We start from the raw sequence: 12265 nt of genomic DNA, 5'->3' as shown, positions 1-12265 counted from the left end.
GATTGCCCACAGCAGGTTCCTGACTTAGGCTAGTCAGAGCTGTGCCCTGGGATTTTCCTGGCTGAACAGGCAGGAAAGTACCTCTCTGCCATCTACTGGTGGAACTGTTGAGGTGTGAGTCTGAGCACCAAGTGCCACAGCTTGTGTGCTTCTCTGCAGTCGGGGGAAATTAGGCCAACCTGCAGAGAGAGGCAGAGATGGAAGACAGGAGGGGGACAGAGAACCCTGGGGATCCTCCTTCCTGCATCCAGCCCCTTGGCTAGCCCTCCCCTTCCTCTCTCTTCCTCACATGAACCAGTAAACTCTCCCTTGTTGCTAACTCTGCTTGAGATGGGGCTCTGCACTCCGGAGCATCCCGACTGTAACCATCATCCTTATAGACAAGACTCGTGGGATCTGATAACCACACAGCTTTATTTCTGCCCCCACTGTTTCTTTAAATCTCTTCTGCGGGCCCTACATACACTGGAATTTGATCTTGCCCTGCACCTATAGTCATGATAGATTGGAAAATATAGTCTTAATTCAGTAATTAAGATGTGCAGTCTTATGTCATAAACAAAATTCTGAATTTGATTTAAGGTTAGGGCTCCTCCCTGTCCCAGCTGGGGCCTGCTATGGGCAGGAGAACTGCAGCTGGGAGAGTGGGCAGCTCAGCTGGTATCTTCCTTTCATTGGGACTCTTCTGTTTCTGCTCCCATGCCCCAAACCCCCCAGATTTGTAAACTGTGGCTTCTGGCCAGGTGGATTGGCTTACACCTGTAATCCCAGAACTTTGGGAGGCTGAGGTGGGCGGATCACCTGAGGTCAGGAGTTCGAGACCAGTCTGGCCAACATGGTGAAACCCCTAGCTCTACTAAAAATGCAAAAATTAGTTGGGCATGGTGGCAGGCACCTTTAGTCCCAGCTACTCAGGAGACTGAGGCAAGAGAATCACTTGAACCTGGGAGATGGAGGTTGTAGTGAGTGAAGATCACACCACCGAACTCCAGATTGGGCAACAGAGCAAGACTCCCTCAAGAAAAAAAACAAAAAATGAACTGTAGCTTCTGAGCTCCCCAGGACTGAAGCTAGGAAAAGGAGAGAGCAGAGGGAGCAAAACAGTCTTGTCTGTCTGTCTGTTCTGTGACGTAAACTAGTAGAGGCAAGGGTTTAGAGCTAATGCCTTCCCTGTGGGCACATTCTTGAAGTCTCAGAAGACCCTGAAGCATCATCTGGCCAACTGCACCAGGCCGGTGTTCAACAGCAGCCCCATGTGGCAGCTAGAAGCAACAGCACCGAGGAGTGCTCAGATGCTAGTCCTCTCTGATTGGCTGAGGACGCCAGGCCAACCACCCTACTCATTCTGGACAAAGCCACTTGGAGTCCTGGCCAACCTGGGAGGCTTTAAGAGGGAGGTGAATATAGGTTGTCCTGCCAGCCAGGCAGCCGAGGATGCAAGTAATTAACTGAGAGAAGAAATGAGTTGTGACAATATTTGCCCTCTTGGGCTTGGAGAGTCATTCCACAAATGTCATCATATGTTATTCCTTTTTTTTTTTTTTTTTTTTTACAGCGGAGGGACGAAGTGACTTGGCTGCAATCCCACAATTAGTAAATGATCAAGTCCCGACTGGAACATGGTTCTTCCAGTTCTAAAGGCCATGAGCTTTCCTTTGAACCTCCCTAGAGATGAGTCCCTAAATGCTGGATAAGAGAAAAATGAAGTTAAAAGGAAGGACAAAGGTGACATATAAATTAAAGATTTTAAACATATGCGATGCCTCTTTGACCTCCAGCAGAGGGAAAAGCCTCTGGAGTCTGTGCTCTTAGCCAGGAAGGGATGCAGGGCATCCTTTATCTGGAGACGCAGGGCAAGGAAGAGACTCAGTTGTTCTCCTCAGGGGTCCTTCACCGTCATTTTTAATGTCTTTTTGCACTGCAGGGCATCGGAGCTGACCGATGAGGTCTGCCTCCTCTAGAAAATTCTCCTTGGAAAGAATGTCAAGTGTGGATATGAACATTTATTTGTTGACATTTTAAAAATGCCAATACTGACCCCCTGAAATGCAAAGTCACTTCTTTTTTTTTATTAATTTCTTTTGGAGTCAAGTCCACATCATTGCCACCTTTGCTCCCAATTTAGACACCTTTCTTTGAAGCTGACTGGCTTCTCAGTGGACAAAAAAAGCCATTGCCCTCTGGGAGAGTTGGGTCTTCGATGTCAAGGGGATTGCAGGATACTGGAATTCATTCTCCCAGAACTGTAGCTCATACAAATATTTACCAGGCGAGTGGCTTTGCTTGGTTGCGTTCAGGACAATATTTGTCTAGACTGAATCAGAGGCCTAAGGAAGGAGGTATCCACAAGTCAGAAGAAAATTCTTGGCCCTCGTGCTGATACAGGTTGTTCCATTTCACTGTTATGTAAGCACAGGGGAATGACCGGAGGCGGGCGTCATCCACACGGCATAGGGAAGCAGGCAGCTGCAGGGCCCCACACTGACCGTGATCCTGACCACTCTCCCCCAAGGGACAGGGACACTCTTTGTGAGATGGCACCATGTGGCCAGATATAGAATCCTTTAAAAATAGTATTTGCATTTTTCCATGAATACCTTAAACTTTGTTTTCCCACCATCTATCAGGGCTTTCTACATTAAAGAAACAACAGGGAAGCCGGGTGTGGTGGCACGCCTCTGTAATCCCAGCTACCCAGGAGGCTGAGCAGAAGAATCGCTTGAACCTGGGAGTCGGGGGCTGCAGTGAGCCGAGATCACACCACTGCACTCCAGCCTGGGTGACAGAGCAAGACAAGAAGAGAGAAAAAACAAACAAACAAACAACAACAACAACAAAAAAAGACAACAGGAAGAGGTTTACACTGAAGCAGACGACGCATACAAAAAAGTGCCTGTGCACAAGGCTACAGCTCTATGAAGTGTCTCAAATTGAACAAACCTGTAAAACAGAATATGACCGGCACCCAGAGTTCCCCTCATGCCCTCGTCATTGACCCTCCCCTGAAAAGTATCCACTATCCTGCCTTTTAACATCAGAATTGGTTTTGCCCAACAGGGAGAGTTTAAGGTCGTGGATATGCCTTGGCAGTGAGAGTTTATGATTTAACCTTTAGGGAAGTGATCGAGACAGTTCACCACACAGGATCCTGGGTCCGGCGTGAAGCTGACATTCAGGGTATGGAAGAATGACTTTGGTGTGGATGACCCACCTCTGGCACCTATGAGCTATGGGACATTGGGCCAGTCACTTCCCTGAGCCTGACTGTCCTCTCTTTAAATGGGGATAATTCTCCTGCCTCGCAGGATTCTGGGAGGTGTGGGAAGCACTTGACACAGATCTATTCCCTAACATCAGTGCCCCTTCGACACACGGACTAGACAGGACTTTCCGTGGAGCAGAATGGCTGCTCAACAAAAGGCCATCTTTCCTTCTGTCTCATGATTATTTTGTAACTTATGATTCCCCACATCTCATGCCAACATCCTCCTGAGCTGAATGTTAAATCTGTTGACTTCACAAATGACACACTCTCCAAAGCCTCCATCTCTGGCACATTGGCTGCCCAGTGTGCTCTGCCTCATCTGTTCAGATACCTCCCCAGAGAGTGGCTCTTCCCACACAGAGCCCCAGGCTTCCCTCCTGCCTTCTCAGGACCAAGGACATAAGATCCTGCTCATCCTTCACCACCTTCACCACGCAGATGAGGAAACTGAGGCTCACAAAGATGAGGGGGCTGGCCCAGGGTCATGCAGCAAGGACGTGGCTGGGGCCAGAGCCCTGACTCCCAGCCCTCATCACTGCCACCAGCCCCTTATTAACACGGGTCAGGTGCTATCCCCTCCCACCTCCCACTGTCAGTGTCCAAACCCCTTGTCTGTGTGGCAGAGGGGGGATGCCATGGTCCATCCCATAGCAAGAGACAGCAGGAGCCAAATGAATCTTCAACAAAGATATCTAACAAATGGGTGCATTTATTATTGAATAGGTAATACACATATGGTTAAAAATATTTAAAGCATAAAAATATTTAGTGAGGGCTCTCCCTCCCACACCTGCCATATATCTACCTGGTTCTCTCTTCCAATAGGTAATTCCTCTTCTTAATTTCTTGGACAGTCCACTGGTGTTTTAAATGCTTACAGTGGCAAAATCAGATATATATATGCTTCTCTCAATTTTTGATACGTGGTAACATGCTCTCTTCTTTACCTTTTGCATTTAACAACACACCTTAGAGAGCTTTATACATCAGTACATAAATAGCTTCCTCATTCTTTTTCACAGCTGTGTAATACTCCATTGTATATGTATATTATAATTTTTTTTTTTTGAGATGGAGTTTCGCTCTTGTTGCCCAGGCTGGAGTGCAATGGCACAACCTCTGCTCACCGCAACCTCCGCCTACTGGGTTCAAGCAATTCTCCTGCCTCAGCCTCCCGAGTAGCTGGGATTACAGGCATGCTCCACTATGCCCAGCTAATTTTTTGTATTTTTAGTAGAGACAGGGTTTCTCCATGTTGGTCAGGCTGATCTCAAACTCTCGACCTCAGGTGATCCACCCGCCTCGGCCTCCCAAAGTGCTCGGATAACAGGCATGAGCCACTGTGCCCAGCTTGTATAATTTTTAACAGTTTTATTGAAATATAATTCATATACCATAAAATTCATCCATTTAAAGTATACATTCAATTTTTTTGTATATTCACAGATTGTGTACAGCCAGCACCACAATTTTAGAATAGTTTTATTACCCCTCCAAAAATGCTATATACCCTTAGTTATCACCCCCAATCCCTCCCGCTAGTCAATCTACTTTCTATCTTTGTAGATTTGCCTATTCTTGGCATTTCATATAAATGAAATCCTACAATATGTAGTCCTTTGTGACTGACTTCTTTTATTTAGCACAATGTTTGCAAGTTTCATCCGTGTTATAGCATATATCAGTACTTCATTCCTGTTTATTGTTGAATAACATTCCATTGTATGGATAAACCACATTTTATGTATTCATTCGTCAGTTGATAGATATTTGGGTTGTTTCCATTTTTTGCTATTACAGATAATGCTGCTTTGAACATGTGTGTTCAAGTTTTTGCGTGAACTTATGCTTTTATTACTCCTGGGAAGATACCCAGGAGTAGAATTGCTGGATCATATGGCTTATTTTATAACTTACTTACCCAGTACCCCATTGATGGAAATTTCATCAAATTGTATTTTAAAAACCAGCAACCATCACAAACGTGGCAGGTTAGAGTCCTAGAGTGAGGATTAGGAAGAAATGGAGCTGGAAACAATGGTTGGATGATTGAACTTGCCAGTCTTCCAACTTGTCCTTCCCTGCTCCTGGGGAAACTTTACCCCCAGACACTTACTCTAGCACTTTCCAATTAAGCCTACCTCAACTCCAATGGGGTCTGTGACTCTGGGAAAGAGAAGAGCCATTTCTCACCACCCGGCACAGGAGCCCAATGCCCACTGACCCCTCAGGGAAAGCCCGAGGCCCCTCAGGTGTGTCACCCTGGGGGTGTCACTTCCTTCCTGTCTGGGTTTCCTCATCTGGGAGACTGTCCAGAGGAAGCTGGTGACTCTTGACCATGGAGTTTCCTGGCCCTATGATGACAGATCTCTGCACACCTGGCCATCTACCACGCCTGCAACAGGTGCCGAACACAGGGGAATTCAATAGCCATCCAAGCTCTAAGCTGAGAGCCAGCCTCAAGAAGAGCTTCTGGCCACCTCAGTTCATGATGGGACCTGGGAGAGCTGGAGATTCCTTAATACCAGCACGTTTTAAAAAATTGTTTTTATTTAGAACTTCTTAACAAGTCAAAGCTGGGAAGTGCTTTCTGTTCTGATGCAACAGAAGACACAGCATATCGGATCCTCCGATTAACTGCATGAAAGCAAAGTCATCCACTTACTAAGTTTCTGTTTGGTGCTGCCCTAAGATTGTTGGAAGATCACATTACTCCCCACTCTGGAAACTCAGTGCAGCTCAACCGCAGTAGGACTGATCCTTCCCTAGGAGACGGAGTTCTCCTTTCATCATCTTCCCCTTCTGTGCATGGTAGCCGCTTGAACTTGCCCCTCCAAGAGTCAAGGACAAGACCACCCCATGGAATGTGAGTACTCAGCTACAATGCAAGGATGGGCAGTTTGAGATTTACTTACATATTTCACGTCATTAAATTACAAGTACAAAATGGCACAGAGGAAAAAGTTTCTCTCTTCTACAGGATATGTTTATCCATTAAGATACAGCCTAACTTACTTTTACCTTTGTAAGAAAGGTAAAATGTAATGTATTGCAGTAATTAATATAGTGAGTTTCTTTCATGTAGAAAATGGACTGCTTTTTCAATAATTTAATGTTCTGTGTGTAGTTTGTAGTTGGGGATATTTTATTTGTATTTGAATATATTGCATCATTCTATGACAATTTCTAGAAAGTTCTATGAGTTTATACATGTGTTCTGAGTTTCAATAAGTTCTCTTGCCCTAATATAAGGATATTGTGTTCTTGTTGGGTTGATTTGCTGTTTGTTTGTTGTAATAATTACGGGAATTTTTCACTTTCCTTACTTTAATGTCTCAAACTATTCCACCAAACAATGGTGTAAATTTATGCTTGTGGTGTTGTTTCTTGCGAATGACTAATTTTATGTAATTAAATCTGTTCATTTGTCCTGGGCTTTGTCACATGTAGTTTGAAAAGTAATTTTTAAATAGTTTCTTTCTTCATCTAAAAGTAATAAGCTCATTTACTCATTCTGGCAACTAACTATAATAAAAAACACTGGCCTCTCTGAGTCTTGGCGTTAGCAAAATGAATTAGCAACAAACAAACAACTATCAAATGGGAAGCATTTTGGAGCACCTTTTTTCTACCCAGCAGGCTACGAGATTGATCCTATGATGTGTTTTTAAATACATCTGTGTTCACATAGAGCAAGGAATGGGGGCTTGAGCCAGTAAGGCCGCACTGGGAAGCGTCTCACAGGATTGCACTCTGCATCTTTGGTTTTCATTGTTTCATTTTCTCCACCAGCTCTCCAAGCAGAGAAAACAGTTTTGAATTAAACAGCAATTGAGATCTTAATCTTCTGGTCTTACAAGGGCACACAACGTCTTTACCCAGGGGCACTTCACCAGGGAGACCAGAAAAGTACCAACTTGTACACTCTTTCTTTTCAAAAATAAGTATACACAGTACTAAGTGTATAAAAGGGCATACAGTGAAAAATATATCTTCTTCCCCCAGGTTTCTTCCTCAGAGGCAATTGCAGATACTAATTTCTTATTCATTCTTCCAGAGATGTTCTATACATACAAAAACTACAAGCAAATAACATATAACTTCCCCCTTTTTTACAAGTGGCATTGCAGAGCATATGACCATTAGCTTATTTTTTCACTTATTAACATTCAGTACCATAAAAAACTCCTTATTGCTTTTTATGACTGCATAGTACTCCACTGCGTGGAGGTTCCAAAATGTATTTCACCGTTCCTCAGTTAGTGCTATTCAGGCTGCTCCCAAGCATTCATCATCACAAGCAGGACTGCAATGACTAACCTTCAGCGTATATTGTTTCTAGATGTTCTGGAGCATCTTTAGGATAGATTCCTAGAGATAGAATTGCTGGGTCAAAGGTAAGTGCATTTGTAATGCTCATAGATCTCGTCCGTGTGCCCTCCATGTTGGTTGCATGAATTTACCAGCAATTATACAATTAAAATTCTCCTTGGAAAAAATGTCAAGTGTGGTTATGAACATTTATTTGTTGACATTTTAAAAATGCCAATCCTGACCCCCTGAAATGCAGAGGCACTTGTTTCTTGTCTTTAAAAAAAATTTTTTTGGAGTCAAGTCCACGTCGTTGCCACCTTTGCTCCCAATTTAGACACTTTTCTCCTAAGCTGGACAAAAGAACAAAAAAAGCCATTTTTTTGTTAGTTTATTCTGAAACATCATGAATTTGCAAATCCAATAGGTAACAAAATGCTATCTAGTTATTATCTTAATTCGCATTTTCCTTATATGAGTGCTATTGAGAAGCTCTTCTTATGTTGAATATTCATTTTTTCCCTATGAACTATTTGTCCATATCTTTTGCACATTTTTCTACTGCAGTTTTAAACTTTTTCTTACAGAACTGAAGGCCATTGAGAAAATCAGTGATATAAATTGCACTTTGTCATCTGCCTCTTGGTTTTATGGTATGAAATAGCTTAATTTTTTTTTATGTAGTTGAATTTGATTTCTATTTCTTCTTTGTTTCTTCTGAATTTTTGTTATGCTTAAAAGAATATTCCACTCTGAGATGATAAAGAAAAAATCTGCCATGCTGTACTCTAGTACTATAAATTATTTCACTTTTTATGTTAAAATATTTTATTTATCTGGGCTGTTTTTTTTTTTTTTTAATCTGGACCGATTTATCTGGTCATATGGTGGAGAGATGTGGATCTAATGCTATTTCCCCCAAGCTACATATTGAATAATTCATCTTTTCCTACCGATCAGAAATGCTCCTTTATTAGCTAGCTATCAAATTCTAATTCCTAACTATTGATGCTGTTTTTACTCTGTTTCATTGGTCTGCTTCTCTGTTTTCAGCATCACACTATTTTAGCTTTTGTAGTTTTATTTTTTATTTTTTTATTTTTTAAGACAGAGTCTTGCTCTGTCGCCCAGGCTGGAGTGCAGTGGCCTGATCTTGGCTCACTGCAACCTCTACCTCCTGGACTCAAGCAATTCTCTTCCCTCAGCCTCCCTAGTAGCTGGAACTACAGGCGTGTGCCACCACGCCTGGTTAATTTGTGTATTTTTAGTAAAGACAGGGTTTCACCATTTTGGCAGGGCTGGTCTCGAACTCCTGACCTCAGGTGATCCACCTGCCTCAGCCTCCCAAAGTGCTGGGATTACAGGTGTGAGCCATCGTGCCCACACTGTTGTAGTTTTATAGGGAGAGTTGCACCTGGTTCTGAAGAACCCCCAACCCACACACTCTGCAAAGCCCAGCAAGTCCCAGCTGGGCTGTGTGCATATAAAGCTTTCATTCATTGAAAAAAAGGTAAATTCGTTTTTATGGCTGGCTGATTTAAAATTTGTCGCTAGGCTAATTCATTAATCATTCTTTTTATTCAGATTTTTTTTCTAATTAGTCTTGACAGTTGATTTTTCTTTTTCTTTTACTTTCTTTCTTTTTTTGTTTCCTGTTTTTTGTTTTTTTTAAATAGGGTCCCATGCTGGAATGTAGTGGTGTGAACACAGCTCACTGCAGCCTCAACCTCCTGGGCTCAAGTGATCCTCCAGCCTCAGCCTCCTGAGTAGTTAGGACCACAGGCTTGCACACTACACCTGGTTAATTTTTTTATTTCTTGTAGAGACAGGGTCTTGTCATGTTGGCCAGGCTGGTCTCAACCTCCTGGGCTCAAGCAGTCTTCCCACCTTAGCCTCCCAAAGTGCTGGGATTACAGGCTTGAGACACCACACCCAGCCAACAGTTGATTTTTCTAAATGAATAGTTTATTGATTTCACAAAGAAATCCTATTGCTGTTTTTATTGCAATTATGTTTCTTGTATAAATTATCTGAGGGATAACTGACATCTTTATGATGTCGTGTCTCTTATTCAAGAACTTAGTGTTTTTCGGGGCACAGTGGCTCCTGCCTGTAATCCCAGTGCTTGGGAGGCTAAGGTGAGAGGTGCTGTTGGGACCAGGAATTCAAAACCAGCCTAGTCAACATAGCAAGACCCCATCTCAACAACAAAAAAAAAACAAGAGAGAGAGAAAAAAAAGAAAAAAATTACCCCAGCATGGTGCTGCATGTCTATTTGTGAGGCTGAGGCAGGAGGATCGATTGAGCCCAAGAGTTTGAGGCTGTAGTAAGTTATGATCATGGCACTGCATTCCAGCCTGGGTGACAGAGAGAAACTGTCTCTCTAGAAACAAACAAACAAACAAAACAGAAAACAAAACAAGAACAACAACAACAAAATAGTATTTTGGACTCTTTTGATTTTTAAAAATATATTGAGATACCTGTTGTTACACTCCTGCTCATGCCTCAGAGAAGGCCTCTTTGAGCAGCACCACGTTTTCACAGATATGAGGGCTTCATTCTCCTTGGTGTGGCCAGGCAGCCCTCAGCCTAGGACACTGAATCTCATCCGGACCTCTCTGTTTCTCAGGGGCCAAGTGGACTCCCCATGAAGCCTCCAACCAGACCCAGGCCAGCACCCTCCTGGGGCTCCTGCTGGGTGACCACACAGAGGGGAGGAATGACACCAACTCCACCAGGGCTCTGAAGGTGCCAGACGGAACTAGCGCTGCCTGGTATATCCTCACCATCATCGGCATCTACGCGGTGATTTTCGTTTTCCGGCTGGCCAGCAACATCCTCAGAAAGAATGACAAGTCCTTAGAAGATGTTTATTACTCAAATCTGACTTCTGAACTCAAAATGAAAGGGCTCCAGGGCAAGGTCGCCAAGTGCTCCACACTGACTATCAGCAACAGAGCTGTGCTGCAGCCCTGCCAGGCCCACGTGGGGGCAAAGGGCGGGAGCAGCGGGCCCCAAACCGCAACCCCAGAGACCCCCTGAGAGTCAAGGCCAGGAGGCCTTCCCCAGGGTGGCCCCAGACTTCTTGGAGGGGAGCAGCTTTGGGTTTACTTGGAGCCCTTGAGGGGGACTGGGGGTGCATCGCTGACAAGGGGTGCTTCTGGCTGCTAGTTTGTGACCAGAGCCAGCAACCCAGTTCCTCCTCAGGCTTCCAGGTGCTTCGAGAAGAGAGAGCGGGGCAGCGGTTTCTAGCCAAATTCAATCTTCACTGGCAAAGCCTGTGCTCTGGGGAGGAGCACTGTCCACTGTTCTCGGAGGAATCCGGGAGACTCCTGGGGGCATACAAGGAGGTGACCCCTTGTCATGGAAAGAAGAGTGAACTTGGAGTCGGTCCTGAGTTAAAATTCAACTTCTGGAGAGTCACATAAACTGAGCAGCTAGTTGCTCACCTGAGACATCTAGGGTTTGGAGACAGATGGTTTTAAAAGGCTATTTTATTTCAAAGACTCTGGCTTGAATATAGGACCAAAGTTGTTAATATCAGAAGTTGGAAATTCTTCATTTTCATTGAAAGAATTAGGTACGTCAAAAAAAGCACTGGAGCTGGGTGTGGTGGCTCATGCCTGAATCCCAGCATTTAGAGACCCTGAGGCAGCAGGATCACTTGAGCCCAGAAGACTGAGTCCAGCCTGGGCAACCTAGGGAGACCCTGTTTCTACAAAAAAAAAAAAAAATGTTTTGTTTTGTTTTGTTTTGTTTTCAGACGGAGTTTGCTCTTGTTGCCCAGGCTGGAGTGCAATGGCACAATCTCAGCTCACTGCAACCTCTGCCTCCTGGATTCAAACAGTTCTCTTACCTCAGCCTCCTGAGTAGCTGGGACTACAGGCATGTGCCACCATGCCTGGCTAATTTTTTTGTATTTTTAGTAGAGATGAGGTTTCACCATTTTGGACAGTCTGGTCTCGATCTCCTGACCTTGTGATCTGCCTGCCTTGGCCTCCCAAAGTGCTGGGATTACAGGCATGAGCCACTGCGCCCGGCCAAAAAATGTTTAAAACACATTAGCCAGGCACGTGCCTGTGGTCCCAGGTACTTGAGAGGCTGAGGTGGGAGGATTGCTTGAGCTTGGGAAGTCGAGGCTGCAGTAAGCTGTGATCATGCCACTGCACTCAAGCTTGGGTGACAGAGTGAGACCCTGTCTCAAAAAAAAAATTTTTTTTTAAAGAAAAAAAGCATTAATTGTGGAGTCAGAAGAACCAAACTCTAGTCTGGGTTTGATTATCAGTCACTCTGGTGTCCTTTCACACATCACTTCGCTTCTCTAGAACTTAGTCTCCATACAGATAAAATGAGGCTAATGATGTCAGATCTGCCAACCTTACCAAGTAGATGAGATCTAATGAAACCATGCATGTGAATGTATTTTGAAAAGTAAAATAAGTATGTAAATATAAGCCTTGTTGTAGTAAGTGGTGATGGTGGTTCTAGGTGATGCTGATGGTTTTGGTGGTGGTGATGGTTTACGTTGATGGCGGCGTTGGTGTTGGTGATGTTATTGGTGGTGGTTATGATGTTAATGGTGGTGGTGTAGGTGGTGGTGGTTGATGTTGGCATTAATGGTGGTGGTGATGATCCTATTCTGAAACAGGAAATGACTAATTCATTGACAATTAGTCTCTAAGCAAT

At 44.0% G+C, this 12265-nt stretch overlaps 1 protein-coding gene and 1 long non-coding RNA gene across 2 annotated transcripts; one reads left to right on the top strand and one right to left on the bottom strand.

Moving 5' to 3' along the window:
- Nucleotides 1-4619: 4619 nt before the first annotated feature.
- Nucleotides 4620-9923, bottom strand: LOC115833148. The gene is made up of 2 exons (XR_004028591.1): nt 9828-9923; nt 4620-7929 (listed from the first exon to the last, which is right to left on the bottom strand). It is a non-coding gene; the product is annotated as an uncharacterized LOC115833148 (long non-coding RNA).
- A 257-nt stretch (nt 9924-10180) lies between these two features.
- SMIM34A (small integral membrane protein 34A) lies at nt 10181-11196 on the top strand (the record flags this gene model as incomplete). Its single annotated transcript, XM_030805992.1, has 1 exon — nt 10181-11196. A coding segment is annotated over one exon (441 nt), but the record flags the coding sequence as incomplete, so codon positions are not given.
- Between the last annotated feature and the right edge of the window lie 1069 nt (nt 11197-12265).

Source organism: Nomascus leucogenys, chromosome 25 (genome assembly GCF_006542625.1).
Source record: "Nomascus leucogenys isolate Asia chromosome 25, Asia_NLE_v1, whole genome shotgun sequence".
Lineage (NCBI taxonomy): Eukaryota > Metazoa > Chordata > Mammalia > Primates > Hylobatidae > Nomascus > Nomascus leucogenys.
The sequence above is the reverse complement of the archived record's forward strand: the minus strand, read 5'-3'. Positions and strand labels throughout refer to the sequence as shown.